Raw genomic sequence first — 18,134 nt, forward strand, 5'->3', positions numbered from 1 at the left:
GATCCGCACTAAGTTTTAAATCGTATTTCCAAGTTTAATTAAAAGTTTATGATATGTTTTTTTATTCAATTGTAAGGTTAAAGTACAGAATAGTTACAAAACACCCTCCCCTCCCCATATTAAGAATGGCTTTTTAAATAATAACGTTATTATTTCAGCACGGATCAATAAGTGCATGAGTACCAAAAAATGATTTGATCATTTTTCAATGAGAGGCGTAGCATATTTTCACTCCTTATGATACGTTTCTCCCAGGCATTATTTCTTATTTTTTTATGGATGGAGGAAGTATAGTATATGTTTGTTCCTCATGATATTTTCATAGGATTACAGTTACAGCCTCCTGTTTTTTGGGTTTTTTGGTTCAATTGTTATAAGACCATCCTCCTAGTAATTACCGCCTCCTTTTTTGAAGAAGTTAGGAGTAATCCTCCCAAGTATTACATCCTCCTTTGGGGAGGGGCTAATGTACTATTTGTTTTGTTTATCAGGAGACAATCTCTTGTTGATGGTTAGAAGTATGCATAGTATCTTTTTTGTTGCCATGATACCATACTCACAGGCATTACCTTCTTTTTCTATGGGATTATCATCCCAGGTATTACCTCTTCTAATTTGGACGGGTAGCATAGTATCTGTAATGTTGTCATGATCCCATCCTCCCAGGCATTATCAACTTATTTTTCTATGGGTGTGGATAAATCTATCCAGGCTTTACCTCGTCCTCTGAGAGGGGAAGTTGTGTAGCATATTTTCACTCCTTATGATACGTTTCTCCCAGGCATTATTTCTTATTTTTTTATGGATGGAGGAAGTATAGTATATGTTTGTTCCTCATGATATTTTCATAGGATTACAGTTACAGCCTCCTGTTTTTTGGGTTTTTTTTAGGGAAAGATAGCAGTGCAGTATCTGTTCTGTTGTCATATCATCAGGCATTAACTCCTCCTTTTCGATTGGAGAGGAAAGTAGTGTTTATTTGTCATGATATCATCCTCTCAGTGATTACCTCCTCCTCTATATGTGGGGAGATCAATACAGTATACATTCATTAAACATGATATCATCTTCCCAGGCTTGCAGAAATATATAATTAGAAGAGGCATATATTTGTTCACCAGTTAATTCATAAATACTGAGAAAGTATCCTATATCTTTTCAAAGCCACAATTTGTCCATGCCTGGAGTATTGTTGGCACATCTGGGCTATGGTGTCGACCACTAGTCTCTCGCTCTTAGACCGAGACCAAAAAAGAATCTAAAATCTAATAGCTCCCGTACTATCGGCCAAGCTTCAACCTCTGTCCCATCATCACAGTTACATCCCAGTGCCTGTTTTACAAATACTCATAGTGCTCCCTCGGCATACATACTCCACACTAACCTGACAAGCATCAAAATCCCACCCTTTCACTGTTCAGGTCCCTAGATGCTGGAAAGAAGCCTTCTACTAGAAGTTTTTGGTCGACAATGAAAGATGAAGAGTGATAGAGATTGGAGAGTTAATTGCAAATTATGGCTAAATAGACAAATTAAAGTAGTTTTTTTTTTTCAAACACTTCAATCTCAAAATAAAAGAATATTTTATAGTATTTTGTGTGATTAAAGTATACAGGAAAGAAATTCCTAGAGAAATGAAATAATGGATGTGTAATGCGAGTGATGACCGCAGAGGAGGATTAAATCTAGACAGTACAAGTGACTTTGTTGGTTTGGTCACATTGAAAGAATGAATGAGAGTGCTCACGTTAGTTGGTTGTTTTTGTTTTACGACATATCAATCCTTTTCGGGTTATTTAATGCCGAATCCAAAGATTTTGAAGAAAAATTTTTTTAATAGAATATATTTGTTGTTTTCACGTCTGTTTCTATTCAACCCATAGTTAGGACCCTAACAGGTACTACCACTCCGGATCAGAGTGGACCTGGGAGCAATGGTAATTAAAGGGTAGCTCCTAACTCCCCAAAGCCCACAAGCTGGGGCCTCACCACTGGATATAGTTTAAGGTCATATCCAGGACCCCCATTGAGGGACTTTTACCCTCTGCAGGGGGGCAGTCGGCGTATTCTAATGCCCCACCGACAGGGCCAGCTTGCGTTAGTAGATGTAGAACAGTTGAGATTGCAAGGTCAGTTGGCAGGGGAAGGCTAAGGAAAACATGGGAGGAGGTAATAAGAATGCAATTGAGAGAAAGAGGGATAAAGACCTGGTCAGAGATAGGTTAGTATTAGTCAGTTTGTAAAAACTGCTCAACACATGCCAGCATGTAAAACTGATGTTATACCGATGATAATGATGATTGAAACTTACAAGTGTGAGTGTATGGTGTCCTGGTTTGCCAGTTGAACGCAACGAATGCGGTCCATGTTCATAGATAGCACCATCAGGATAACGGGTTGTGTTCACCCAACCGCCATATCTGTCACTGGCCTCCAATAAGATTATCTAAAAATTAAAAGGAAACATTAGAATTTTAGAAACAAAAAAAAAAAAAAAATTTTTTAAGGAAACATAAATAAACAATGTAAGGAACTAAATTAAAAAAAAAAAAACCATTTTAATGAAAAAAAAAAACTATTTTAATAAATAAAAAAAAAACTATTTTAATAAAAAACAAATACTACTTTCAGGTAAAAAAAAAATTAACCAATGCTAAGTTTTAGATAGATTGATTTTAACACAGAAAACAGCAATTCTTCCCCCTTTATCAGAAACGTTGCTCATAGAATGTGAGGACTAAAGGACAAAATAAAGAAAGGTCTACTTTTTGCTTTAATCAATTTAAATTTAATGAAATAAATGTAGTCATGTTATTATTTGTTGGAATAAAGCTGTTCTGTTTAGAAATAGTATTTAAAGTCGATTTATTTAATTTATATCCATGAACAAAGTTTCTTTCCTAAAACTGACCGCCTGTGGAACACTGTTCCACTGACCTGCTTCCTGGACGATTACAATATGGTAGCCTTCAAGTCCAATGTAAACAAAGTTCTTGTTGAGCTGTCCCTTTAAATGATCCAAATTCTACCCAATAAATACCAACGATTACTACACTACCCCTTCACATTCATTAACTCTTATACTCGAGTGGTCTTTAGGCTTTGATAATTAGTGACTCCCAAGTTAAAAAATGCATTGAGCTCAGGTAATGCAGATCATTCTCCTTACATTAGGTTGCTGCAAAAGTTTTTTCAGGTTTGTAGAAGAGACATTTTCAACCATTATAATTTATTTTATGCATATTGTTATTACTTAATCATCATCATCATTAATTTATAATTTTTTTTCTTTCAGATCATTAAAGCATCATTCATATTTTTCTGCAATATTCTCAACCATCTTGACCCGAAAACAACCTTCTTTAGTGAAAAGAAAGGGATTCATCTTCTATCATGATAATGCTCGTCCTCACACGACATCTGATCAAAAGACTTCCTGGGAGAATTTGATTGGGAAATCTTGCCCCATCCTGCATATTCTTCTGATCTAGTGCCTTTCAAATTATCACTTGTTTCAAGGATTACAAAACCATTTAGATGTCCTTAAGCTGTCGTCACGAGAGGAAGCTGAACATGAGTTAGATTCATATTTCAAATTAAAACCTAAAGAATTTTACAAGTGTTGACAGATGGAATCAACTTATAGAGGGCGAACGTCGTTCTTGACATGAATAAAGATTTTCAAAAACACAGACTTTCATTTTCAATATGAAATTTTAAATCAGCAAAAACTTTTGCACCAACCTGATATTAAGATCAAATAATAGTTTATCTTAATTTTATGAACGTTTTTTTTTTTTTAATGTATATTGCAGTCCAACATGAATGGATCCTCTATATAATAAAACGTTAATTTCATGTTCGTATATTATCACCCCCCTCCACTCTTATTTTAAAAGATAGGACTGCCCCATCACAAAAGATTAACAACAACAACAACAACAAAAAAAATATTTTTTAAATTTCATTTGATGTTGCTCTTCTAAACATCAAACTAAAATATATTTTTATAGGTTTTTGGGACTAGGGTCAAAATGTTGTATCCATTCTGTCCAAAGACGCTACAGTAATATGATGGGCTCTGCATATGCAACTGACATCCATCGATAGAAATATGTCGCAAACTCTTTCAAGAGTTTTGGCGATCTCCCTCTCCCATAACCAGATATATTCTGAAACTATACTACAGAAGGATACACCTGTAGAATGTCCACAGATCCTGCTAGTAAAAATAATTACATATATATATATATATATATATATATACTAGCAGGGTGGGGGTGGAGGGCTTTGCCTGGGTGTAAAATACGCTTAAATATAATATTTTAATTTGTCCAGATTTTGTATATATTATTATAGAGTCGTGATTTCAAAGTAAAAAAAAAAAAAAAGTATGTGGGTGCTATCAGCTTGAATCGAAACCGAAATTGTAGCATTCGAAATTAGTGACGTTACCACTGTATCAATGTGACATGCATATGAACAGATTAAAAATTAAAAAATAAACTAAAATGAATGTACAAAATATAAAACAATTTTTTCAATTTTGACACATTTTTGTCTCCTTAAAAACTATTTTAACCGGCTAAAGATCCATAAAAGAACGGTCCGTAAAAAATCCAATCATTTAGTTTCGGAGGAGATAGAGTTTGAAAATATGGAGACAGACAGACATATAGCCTTATATAGATATCTATATAAGTAAAATAAAAATAACACTTAAAAGTAACTAAGGACCATGCATTTTTCCCAAACCTAATTTTTTTTTCAGAAAAAAAAATCCTTTAATGTTGTCAGACAATACAAGAGTGTGACAATCAATTGAATAAATTATAGTTTGATCTACTTAAATAGTTTTCATGATTATGATGATTAAGGCTATTTTAGTCAAGAAGACATTAAAAAGTAGTTCAGACAAGTAATCTCATCATCATCATGAACAACATATTCGGTTTAATATCCATTTTACATGCTGGTGTGCATTGAATTGTTTTCAGAAGTTACCTTACAAACTAAGCTATTTCTGGCAGGTCTTTACATGTCCCTCTTAAGTCAAATCTTATCACTTAATCCCATTTTTTTCTTTGGCCTTTCTCGTTGAACTAAACCTACTACTGTTCTACATCTACTAACCCAAACATTCTCCTGTATTTGTTTTTTCGATGTGACCATACAATCAAAGTCTCCCGTTCTACACACATTTATTTCCCCATACTGCTCAAATTTAATCTTCCTCTGAAACCATCAGAACTAAATCCGTCTTTAACACTTTGAATCACACATTCATGATATCATTTCTGTCCATGCAACGCATGTCCTTAACCCTCAGTGGCCAGGTTTCACTTTTATACATTTTCACATTGCAGACTCATGCCTGATACTTCTCTTGGCCGACAGTGGTAATATTCCACTAGCTGAAAATCATGATGGACAAATCAGATAAACTGTATCATTTGGATAATTCGGACTTCTATTCTTATTGTGGCTCTTATTTTCATCGATGTAACCTCTGACCTTTTCGAGATAAACTTATAGCTGAGTTGCTGCTCCTGCAAACATTTGTACCTTTTTTGGGTGCTTGTGCACTTACTGATCCGCGCTATTTTTTAAATCGTATTTCCAAGTTTAATTAAAGTTTTATGATGTTTTTTTATTCAATTGTAAGGTTAAAGTATAGAATAGGTACAAAACACCCTCCCCATATTAAGAATGGCTTTTTAAATAATAACATTATTTCAGCTCGGATCAATAAGTGCACTAGTACCCTTTTTTGTACTTGAAAATTATAAAGGCATGTTCATGACCTCCCCACCCCACCCCGGTCAGTCTTGAGGGACAATGCATACCTCCCTCTCCCCTGTAGGACTAGTTACACATGCAATTGTGAAGCAGCACTGCTTGATTTCAATGGCAAAGACAAGTCCAGCAAACAATGTCAAGATAAATGAAGAACACACATGGCATCTGGTATTCTGAAAGAGTCATTGATTAAGTACTGATCAGGTTCTTAACTTCGATGATCTAACTGAGGGAACCGATGTGTTAACATGAATATATTATTATTATAGAATGAAAGCAGAAAAAGAGCTAATTGATTGTTTAAGCTAGTGTCAGTGTTGTAATTTAAACAACTATCAGTAAAAATCTAAAAAAAAAAAAAAGCCTATGTTATCTCCCTCCACCCCAGCTAGTGACACCAACCATATGAATATTAAAGACTGTACATGAATCTTGTACAGCGTCTGACTTAACAACAACACAGACTTACGGCTTTACTTTATGTATAAGTTAAGATGGTTTACTATAATTAAAGTAAAAATACAACAAATAGTGAACTTTAAAAACAGTGGTAAAAATCTTTAATCACTGCCTACGTTCTTATTTCAGGCTTGAAATTAATTCTTTGCTCTATTATTATTTTCATGGTGGATACACGAATATGCCTAATAGAAGTAAAAAAATTTTTTTAATATTTAATCAGATTAAAAAAACCTAAGTTAGTTTTCTACATTAATCAATAAAATTAACATTTTACATTCATTTCTAAAAATTAATGTGGTGTTTTTAACGTTTTTCTTTCAGCAAAAAAAAAAAAAAAAAAAAAAAAAAAAATGAATAATAAATCTAATTTATAAAACTCACCATGTCTGCTTGTCTGTCTCCATATTTTCAAACTATCCCCTCTGAAACTAGAAGTCACAGAGGCTCAAATGATTGGATTTTTTATGGGCTGTTCTTTTATGGGTCTTTAGTCAGTTAAAATAGTTTTTAAGGGGTCAAAATTGAAAAAAAAAAAAAAAAAATCGGTATACATTTTGTACATTCATCTGTATTTTTAATCAGTTCATATGCATGTCACGTTGTCACAGTGGTAACATCACCAGCTTTTAATGCTACAGTTTTGATTTCGATTTTAGCTGATGGCAACCAAATACTTTTTTTTTACTTTTGAAATCACGACTATAGTAATATATACGAAATCTAGAGAAATCAAAATATGATATTTAAGCATATTTTACATGGAAAGCCCCCCCCCCCGCTAATAAATAAATAAAACGCCCTTTATAAACTACAATACTAACCCTAAAGTGATAAAAATGGATATTTTTTTTTAATTCAATTTTTTCTGGAGAAAAATATGTTTTCTGTATTTATTTATTGTTATTTTTATTTTGTCAACACCGACTTTGAGTCAGTGTTGGGGTTATTGAAGAGCATGTTCTTGTTGAAAAATAAATAAAAAGAAAAATTTTATTGTATTACAACATCAAACTTAGGATTAGTGCTGGGGTCAATGAAGGGCACTTTTTTTTCTTTTTTTTTCTTACTTAACCGATACTGACATTGTTTCTGATTGTAATTTACAGAACAAACCAGAACGCTGAACAGTCAATTAGTATGGACACTAAATTAAATAACTCCCCTCCTCCTAGTAAAAATGGGTTTAATAATTTTCTCCAAATCAGCAAATGAGTAAACTTTCTTTTATTTTATATCCGCGGGGGTGCCTGGTGTTGCCTGGGTGTTTAGGTGGTATAGTAAAGACCGTGGGGATGGGGAGTCAAAACAACAGTTGTGCCGGTGCCCGGATGTGTGTAAGTGGTGTAGTAAGAAACCCTGGAAAAAAAAAGAAAAAAAAGTGGTACTAGTGGGGAGGGGGGGATCAAAACAATAGTAGGCAGAGGTGTTAAAAAACAAAAAAAAAACAAAAGTGGTAGTAGGCAGGCAGGCTCGAACCCGTAACGTGAAGGTGAAAAAGGTTAAAAACAAACGTGGCATCTTAGCCAATGTCTCCATCGCCCGATCGGAAGTTCGGAACGTTGAAATTAAGCATACTCAATCAAAAAGAAGATGAGGACTTGCTAAACTCGCAACGCAAAACTCGACCTTGTAGAAAACTACCCAGTTGAGGGTGAAGAAATTAATATTTTTGACTAACTTTTTTAGATTTGTCGTCCGAAGGACCGAGCTTGAAAATTATATCAGTATGGTCAGGTTATGATGCGTCTGTCGAAAGTTTTTGCGAGACATACAAACACCCACACATTTTTCCTTTTATATAATAAATTTATTTTTAGGAAGTTTTTAAACTATTTGTGACAGGGTGGACTGAAAATTTAAAATCCTTTAGTGTTATCTGCCTATTTTCATTTTTTTTGCAGCTTTCAGATCTTTTTTTTTTTAATGTTTCAGGGATTTTCGGTCTGTTCCATAAATCACAATTGAAGACATTCCTGCTCTGCAGAAGAACGACTGGGGGGAGGGGGCTGATGATAAAAAAAAATTGTAAGGTTATATTAGTTCTGGGGGTTACATTTTTCCAGTTTTTGGTACTTGCAATAATGAATGTGTAACCAAATGATTTCAGTACTTTAACAGAGAACCCCCGAGTCAGTCCCTGAAACGGCCCAAAAAGTTTACAATCTGAAAGCCACCTTTATTTTTATTTAGAAGTTTTTTTCAAGTTTATTTGTGGTTTTTGTATTTTTTTTTTTTTTTTTGAGGAGTTAATTTTTTTTTAAAATCCTAATCTAAACTTTCACATGTCATTTTAAATAGTAAACAGCTTTGACCATTTCCGGGGCTGACTTAGTATTCTCTGTCAAAGTAATGGAATTTTCTGGGTACCCATTTTACAGCTCATGACTGACATAAATATAAATTTGTCACGGTGTGTCAAGTTACAGCTCCTTTCTTTACATCAGAACGAAACAATTATGTATATGCCGGTCAGAAAACAGACACAAGACTGACACTTCTGAACATGTCATGGCCATGCATGCTAAAAATAGCAACGACTATTTTTAACAACAAAGAAAAACACATAAAAACTTAATTTTTCGTAACTAAATAAAAAGAAACCTATTTTAATTTGGAACTGAGATTAACATATACGCAGTCAAGAAACATCCAAAATATTTTTGACTGTAAGAAATCAGGCTTGAAATTAATTATAGTTATTAGTTTGTTAATCGAGCCAATTTCTGTAACCAGAACGCTTATCCATGAAGCCAGTGACTTTCTCAGCGAAGGATTTTTTTATCCTGGGCCCCCCAAATCAACAGAGATTAGACCATTTTTGTAATGATCTGGTCTGTATTGATTTTGCGGTGGGAGTTTAGTTCTGTGCAGTTCTAGGAAGTCCACCCTCCCAGGTTTTTTTTTTTTTCATGACATTTTTTACCCCAAACAAGGCACAGTAGGGGACCAGGGACATAAGTTGAAGGGATACTATGTAGGGAGTTGAGCAGCAAGATATTTGTTCACATTACACTTGAACTTTTGCATGTCAGTACAGTTGGGGAAACAGGAACTCAGAAGAGAATTCCAAAGTCTAGCAGCTATAGGGAAGAGACTATTGGAGTAGAATGCTTTCTTATATCTAGCGATCTCTACTGCATAGGAGTGAGACTTTGCTACTTGTCGGGTTTATTGGAGTGTATTTACGTCAAGGGGATACAAGAGCTTGTAGTTCAGAGCATCCACCATTAAAATACTTGTAAAACAGGCAGAATGATGCAACATTTCGTCAATGGAACGGAGGCTGAAGCCTAGATGACAGTTCAGGACAGTTGGTGACTTGAGAGACGCAGATGCACCAGCCCAAATGTGACAACGATACTCCATACGTTGGCGAATGCTGGCCTTGTGGAGGTACAGGATACTTTCAGGCATAAATAATTTTCTAGCACAGTAGAGAGAGCCCACCTTCTTTGCAGCAGCCTTGGCAATACTCTCGATGTATCTGTTCCAACTCATGTTCCCTGAGAACGTTAAGTTCAAAAGTTTGAACGGAGAATGCCGACAGATTTGCCCAGGCACTTTTTGCAGAGCAAAGTGCCCCTCCTCTGGGGTGTTGACTTTTCAATCCCATTTTCCGACCCTGGTGTCCAAGTTCTTGCAGTGGGAGAGAACTAAATACTAGTGGTGGGACGATTAATCGGAATCGGAATCGTTAATCGTAAGAATCGTGTATTTTGGGAGGTATCGGAATCGGAATCGCATCGTTAAAAAATACCTTAATTTTCCGATTCCTTCATTACGATTCTTTTAGTCTGATGTTGAAAAAAAGAAAAAAATTTCCTGATATTTCTAACCGCAAGAGAGAAATAAAAAGAAACCAAAGAAATTCATTATTAACAGGGCAATGCTTAGTGCCCCTCCCTTACAAGGTTCATTCATTCAGATCTATTGTAATCAAAACTACAAAAGAGTTAACTTGAAAAGAAGTATGCAGGGCTCTACATTGCGAGTAAAAATTAAAAAAAACGCTTATCTTTTTAGCGATTGTTTTTTTTTTACTGACAAATCTTCTAATAGTGAATAAAAATGCTTTTTCAACTTATATTTTCTTAAAATAAAACGAGGAAAGTCAAATTATTTAAACAGTAAAAGGTTTAATAGAACAATATACTTTTTTTTTCTTTTTTTAAAAGAAGGCTTTTGAAAGAAATATCTCTAAAATGAAATTGATCACGTTGTATTATTTCGCAAAGTTTTGACAGTAGTCGGTTTCTTTTGAAGTTTCAAAAAAATCGACCCCATACCTATCTCTTCCAAACCTAAAGTTATTAAATAACCCCTTCGTTAATTTAAGGGTAATTAATTCAATTCAGTCAAGTTTTTTTTTTTTTTTTAATTTCATTGAAATAAAATCCATTATTTTTTTTCTCCAGAAAGATAAAACCCTGAATTTGATTATATTAAAAGCAGAATAATATAATCTTTTTTCTAGAATTTTAAATAGAAAATTAAAAGTGTTTTGCGCAGTTTTTTGCCGAACGAAAAAGAAATTAATATATATATTTTAAAAAGGTTTTGTAATCAATTAATTTTTATGTCTAAATAATATTTACAATTAATTAAATAATTTCATTTTAAAAAGTATTTATGAATAGAATTTTACTTAAGACTTATAGTTTAGCAATATTGAACCGCATCAACCATGTGTGAATTGAACACAGTCAACTAAAAAAAAAAATTCAAAAGAAAATGCGGGTTTGTATTACTGTACACATAGATTCGAAAAAGTTGTCAAAAAACAAATATATAACAAATAAATGTTATCAAAGACAAGATAGGTTATTTTTCTACCTAACTGGATATATTTTTCGGGTTTTTATTCAATGTAACATGTTTATTCAGCTCGAAAAGCATACAGTGTTTACCGATGTATTGGAAAATTCAAAATGGCGCCCGACACTCTCTTTAACACGGTAAGTTCAGGAAAAGATGTTATAAATAATAAACTATACAAAATACTGCTAGAAACTCGCTCAATATATGTTACCGTGACATATTTTGACATATATTCGGTGTTTTTTTAATAGTATTTTGTCTAGTTTATTATTTATAACACCTTTTCCCGAACTTACCATGTTAAAGAGAGTGTCGGGCGCCATTTTGAATTTTCCAATACATCGGTAAACACTGCATGTTTTTCGAGCTGAATAAACATGTTACATTGAATAAAAACAAAATAAATTACCCAGTTTGGTAGAAACGTAACTTATCTTGCCTTTGATAATATTTGTTTGTTATATATTTGTTTTTTGACAACTTTTTCGAATCTATGTGTACAGTAATACAAACCCGAAAATGCATATTTGCATTTCATTATGTAAACTTTTATACATTGGTTTCAAAAATTAAATTCTATAAGTTCTTTTTGTTAACTACCGGTTGGTACAATTTACTGCCCCGTCCCTTTATATTTTTTTCTTTTTGTCTTTTTTAGCGGATTATTTTCAATTAATTATCCAAAGAAGTGACTAGCTTTAAAACAAAATTTAATAGTAAATTATTTGTTTACAGATAAACTGAATTTTCTAATATGGCTCAAAGTCCAAAAAAAAGTCTTTTTGAAGATGATGAGTTGAAAGCCATTTGCAAAGTCTGTCAAATTAAAATATCGCGAGGAATAAAACCATCTAACATGACCACAACCAACATGTTAAAACATTTAACTATGAAGCATCCAAATAAATTGGAGGAGCAAAATAAAAAAGAAAAGGAACAAAAAATTACCAACTAGTCACTCAGAGCAGTTTTATTAGCGAGGGTCGAAATCGCAGTCTTTTTTTTTTTTTTTTTTTTTTTTTGCCTACGTCACCATCTAGGTGTCACCATTTTTTTTAACCCTCCTTAACTTCAAAGAGTAAATACAATATATACAACTAAAAAAATAATTTTTAAAAATGCTGATTCCATTCATGAAAAATTCTTTTTACTAGAAATTAAAAAAAAAGATAGCTGACTGACAGCAACAGGAGCACTGGTTAACTACTGAACCATGGGAAAGGTGTGGGGGGGGGAAGGAAAAAAAAAGGAAATTAAATGATGATAATAAATTATGATAACCGTCTGTGAAAGGCACTAAACTCCTAAAATTTACGTCTGTAAAATTTTAGGCAGCACTCCCCTGCGATTTTAAAGCACTCTCTCTCAAAAAAAAAGATTTAATTTTTAAGTTTGGGAAAGATATATTTATTATAACCAAATTCCTGTATGAAGACTGGATCTACTTCATTGGACGTTAATTTGTGAGATAAGTAATTTTTCAATGTTTAATATGTTTTTAAAGTTTCAATTATCAATTAAATTTTTTTAATTGCATTTATTTTTCAATTTATTTAAAAAAAACAGGGTTTTAAATGTATTTTTCAAGATAACAAGCTTCGAAAGAAGTCTAATAAAAAAATCACTTAATTTTTAATTTCGACAACCCTGAGAATTTAATTATTAAAAAAATATTGAAATGTGACATTTTTTTATTTAACATTTCTATTAGTTCAATTAATTTTCTTTCAATAATTCATTTCACTCAACAAACTTCACCATTTTTTTTTTTTTTTTTTTTTTATCTTTTTCTGTAATTTTGGTAATTATGTTTGCTCAATTTTATCTAGTATTTCATTTGTTTTTTATATGTGTTCCTTTGATATACCCTATTTCAAAATTAGTTTGGCTAAACTTATTCTTCACGTTAGAAACAACGTGTAAAAAGCAATGAAAAAGTAAGAAAAAATAATAGGTGTTAACTACTCCTTGTGAATTATGGAGGTCTGAAGAACTGCCGTCACAAATACAACTATCAATAGCTAAACAAAAAATCGTTTTTGAAATTCCTTTAATTGTAACTTTTCGCTATACCTACCTTTTGGTATAAAACACAAAAACATTCGATTAATGGTATTTCTCATATATGGTCGTTAACTTTGGAAAGGTTATTTTGTATCTACGGCGCCATGTCACGTGGTATATTGTTGTTTTTTTTTTCATTACGCACGTTCATTTATAAATTATTAAATCAAATATTTATCTTTTTTATATTTAATTAGTATATATTTTCTTTCTCTTCCGCTATATTTTTTTTTTATTTAATTCATTAAATCTGTTAATTATGAGGACCAAAATAATGAATCGTGTGTATTTATTCTCTAATTTTCTTGTTTTTGTTCTGTTATATAAATTCTATTTTATTTGTTTTTTCTCTGAAGGATAAATTCTATTTTCTTTGAGGTTTTTTTTTCTGTATTCCAATTAAGTAAAATAAATTTTCTCTAAAATAAATTTTGCTAATTTTTCCGTTTAGTTAACTATATAATAATTTTATTTAAACCAAAACACGACGGTGTAGACATAAAATATCTCTTCCAAAGTTAGGGAACATATTTGGGAACTACCGACCATAAGTATAAAACTACCTGGTATATTTCAAAACAATAAATTCCCTAGGAATCGGAATCGTACTTGGTATCGGAATCGTTAATCAATATTTTCTGGAATCGGAATCGGAATCGTATAAAAATTAGGAATCGTCCCAACACTACTAAATAACCTTAGCAGCAGTAGCTCAAACAATCCTTTTCAGGGATAACTACCAAACTATTAACGTGATTCAAGAGGACGAATTACAAACCACTCTGCTACTACCTGCCCTCCTGCAGCACACGATTCCTGCAGCATCCAGGGACTCGAGAAGTCCAGCCACCAGCTCCAGTTCCCACTGACGCCCAGTTCCGATCCGGACCAGTCTGAGGCACGTTATCCTATCTCAGGGACACACAAATTTCAACTTCGCAAGACGCCCGTTCTCGTTCTAAACAATCCTGATTCACGTTCTCCATTGCCATACAATTTATCATTTTCCTGTAGTAAAAACCTAACCGATCCTTGTGTCTACTTCCTTATTTGTACGGTCGATTGGCACCTTTCAGCCCCCAGCAACAGATTATATAATAATATAACTATATTTACGTCGTATATATATTATTCCTTAATTGGAAAAATAAATTAATATATATTTACGTCGTTTCGGTCATTTTACAAATACAGATTTTTTTTTGTTTTGTGTGTGTGTGTGTGTGTGTGTGTGTGTGTGTGTGTGCATGCGTGCATGCTTTTGCACTTACTGTACCGCACTATTTTTTAATTTCAAGTTGAATTCAAGTTTTACGATTTTTATTAAATTGTTACGTGAACGTACAGAATAGTTACAAAACACCCTCCCCTCCCATGTTAAGAATGGGTTTCTAAATAATAACCTTATTATTTCAACACGGTACAATAAGTGCATAAGTACTCTTTTTGGTAAATTTTTACGACGTGACCCAGCGTTGTTTAACTAAAAAAAAAAAAAAAGCATCTAAATTTTTTTTTTCTAATAAATTTACACGGCCTTTATAAAAAAAAAAAAAAAAAAAATTACATTGGCCACCACTGATCACATAAGGAATTAATTACTTGTTTGCGGCAAAAATATTCACGCTGTTGCATGTATAGAAATGGTTACCACTGATAACATAAGGAATTACACTGCTTAATATCCGGGAAACAAAACCACTTGTTTGCAGCAAAAATATGAGCGCTTACGCGTACAGAAATGTTCACCACTGATAACATAAGGAATTATACGTGTGTATATAGATTTTTCTTTATTTTTAATTTCCTCGTGTTTTTACTGAAAGATGAAAGCAGAAAAAAAAAACTGACGTACACGAGTGACCCTTCTAGCGAAATACGCATTGGCTCCAATGTTGTACGCAATTAAACTTAGGGAGCAATTATTATTTTTACAATGAAAGAATTTTTGCGTGTGTGGCCTAGTTTTTTTTATTATTATTATTTATTTTGGCTTGAACTTTGCGGATTATTTTGTAATTATGATTTTTTTTTTTTTTTTTTTTTTTTTTTTTTTGCCGGAGATTATAGTTATAGGTTATTATTAATTATTTATTTTGGCTTGAACTTTGCACAATTTTTTATGATTTTATCTTTTTTTTGGGGGGGGGGTATTTTTTTTTATTACCAGGAAAATTGGTGAAAGTCAAAATTAGCACTTGTGGCGATAAACAAAAATAAACAAAAAACTTTAGCGTGTATCTACCTCTCATGAAATGTCGTCGATCGAAACAGTGAAATGTTATTTGGTGCTAGTGCACTTACTGCACTTATTGAATGATAACGCGCTATTTTAAAATAGTATTTTTCAAGTTTAATTAAAGTTTTACGATACCTGTTTTTATTAAATTGTTAGGCTAAAGTACCCGCGCTATTTTTAAATTTTGACTTTCAATTTTCCTGTTAATAATTACCTATAACGATAAACTCCGGCAAAAAAAAAAAAAACAAAAAAAAAAAACAATAACAAAAAAAAACAATAACAAAAAAAACAACATAAAATCATAAAATAATGCGCAAAGTTCAAGCCAAAATAAATAAATGGTGCTAAGAGTGATGATCCGCGCTATTTTTTAAAATCGTATTTCCAAGTTTAATTAAAGTTTTATATGTTTTTTTATTCAATTGTTAGGTTAAAGTACAGAATAGGTACAAAACGCCCTCCCCCATGTTAAGAATGGCTTTTTAAATAATAACGATATTATTTCAACACGGATGAGTACCAAATAAATAAATAAACTAGGCCACACACGCAAAAATTATTTCCTTACCATTTCATTTCATTTCTACAACTGATCCCGATATGTATTTAAAAAATCATAATAACAAAATAATTCGCAAAGTTCAAGCCAAAATAAAAAAAAAATATCGATCAAAAACAAAACAAAAAACAATCTGAACAAGCCAAAATATAAAAAAAAAACATAAAAAATAAGAAAAACTAGGTGCTGCTGCTGCTGCTGCTCCGCCCTCCAGGCTCCCCAAATTGAACTGCGTGCAGTATCGGAGCCGATGCGTATTTCGCTAGAGGGGTAGCACTCGTGTACGTCCGCCCCCCCCTCCAAAAAACAAAACAAAACACAAAAACGTTTTAGCCAATAAACAAACGAACAAAAATGCCCCTCTCACTAAGTGGCCAGAAAGTGGGTGCTCATTTAAAGTTAGATTTACATGGATCACGCACTTTTTCAAAAAATAATTTCTTCATAACATGAAAACTATTTCTTTACGATGGAAACGGTTAGCAGATTCGTTTTTAGCACACCGAAATCTACAAAAAAAAAAAAAAAAAAAAAAAAAAAAAATTATACGAACGTGAGACGACGGGCCTTAAAGTAAAATTTTACTGATTATGTTTTTTAGGGGTTAAATGGACGGCTGGGTGTCGGTCACGTTGTAAAAATTTACTTTTTTTTTAAACTTTAAAACCAAACAGAAAAAAATAAATAAATAAATTAAAGAAAAAATATGTAAGAAAAAGAAATCATACGCATGCTAAAAAAAAAGTCCGTCGAACGGACTTTTGAAGAGAACAGTGTGCGCACTGCAATCGCGGTTGGATTTGAACCTTGATTAATCAAGGTCCAAGTGTTGGCGGGTATAAATTTACGTTCCCAAAGTAAAAAATAATTGTCCTACATTAAATAAATCGTAAATTAGAAGTAGGCGGTTGTAAAACAGAAAATATATAATATGTTTTTGTTATTAAAATACGTTGATAAACAAATCGGTTCGTCGGAGTTTTTAGCCGATGATCGGCTTCGATGAAAAAGAAATTTAAGTTTGCAATCACGTCTAGAAGTTCGAAATCAGCATTTCTATTTATTTACTGAAATGCTCATTTTATCGCGTATTCATTGCTAGATATCGTACTTTTTCAACAAAGCGCTATTACGATGTCGAGCAATGAATACGCGATAATATATAAAATAAATCTTTAAAAAATCCCTTAGTTTTTGTGTTGTAACATCTATTATGTAACACCTAGTTTCATAAGTAAATTTTAATTATAAAAATTCAATACTTTTTTCCCCCGTCCAGACGACAGGATTACAGAAACCCTTTTTCAACACAGACAGGGGGTGCTGTCTGTGCTGATCTTGAAGAAAGCCTAAACATCAATTATGCCAATTATTGAGAATGTGAAAAAAAAAAAAAAAAAAAAAAAGAAAAAAGGTACTTATGCAGAATACGAACCGTACTGTTTTTTTGATGTAGGATTTTCAAGTTAAATTCATTTTTTACGGTCTTTTAACTTTTTAATGATTAAATTCTTAAGTACAAAATAGTTATAAAACACCCTCTCCTCCCTATGTTAAGAATAGGTTTCTAAATGATAGCGTTATTATTTCAGTCTTGTCCTTATTTTGCATAAAAAAAGAAAACAGATGATTAAAAAGAAACCTTGGAAAATCTGGAAACTTGTCGCTGGAGGTAATAAGCTGTTGCCAGACCGCTGACCCCACCACCTAACACGACAGCAGTGGCCATTCCAAGTGAAGAGTAGAAAAAAAGACAACTGTCTCTATCGGAAAATATATGGGTCGCTATTTTAAGCATAACACCGTAACTGCGTGCAGAGCTGTTTACTTTTTCATGGCTGATAGTTTAGTATTTTCTTCAATAATAGCAGACGAATTTTATAACAATTCACGATACTTTTGCAGTTTAATGCCCGTTTTCCCGTGATTCTCGCTCGGCAACGCCCAGCGAATGACGGAAACCGCCGGATTATACCGAGTGAGCAAAAAGAGACGCGAGCGAGAAAATGATAAAAATTGGAAGAAAAAAAAAAAAAAAAAAAAGGAAAAGAAAGAGTTTAAAAGGTAAAAGAAAAGAAAGGGCAGAGTCAGTATCATTGCGCTTCTTCAAGCAACAAGTCTTGTGACAAAGAAGGAAAATAACGGTATTTTTTTTTTTTACGACCTGCCCCAGCGTAGTATAGGCACCCC

General features: G+C 32.7%; 1 protein-coding gene across 2 annotated transcripts in view; it reads right to left on the reverse strand.

Moving 5' to 3' along the window:
- The window catches only part of LOC145277728 (protoporphyrinogen oxidase-like), a 48,727-nt gene extending 30,863 nt beyond the window's left edge, over nt 1–17,864 (reverse strand). The window contains exons 1-2 of one of the 2 annotated variants that reach the window (XM_080129431.1): nt 17,587–17,762; nt 2,312–2,446 (exon numbers count right to left, since the gene is read on the reverse strand). In XM_080129431.1, the coding sequence (XP_079985557.1) occupies nt 2,312–2,446; nt 17,587–17,742 (291 nt within the window). In that variant the 5' untranslated portion in view covers nt 17,743–17,762. Of the gene's footprint in view, nt 1–2,311; nt 2,447–17,586 lie in introns of both variants that reach the window. The other variant, XM_080129430.1, reaches the window with a different exon arrangement.
- Nucleotides 17,865–18,134: the final 270 nt, after the last annotated feature.

Source organism: Euprymna scolopes, chromosome 6 (genome assembly GCF_053919585.1).
Source record: "Euprymna scolopes isolate OS-2025 chromosome 6, ASM5391958v1, whole genome shotgun sequence".
In the NCBI taxonomy this organism is placed as follows: Eukaryota; Metazoa; Mollusca; class Cephalopoda; order Sepiida; family Sepiolidae; genus Euprymna; species Euprymna scolopes.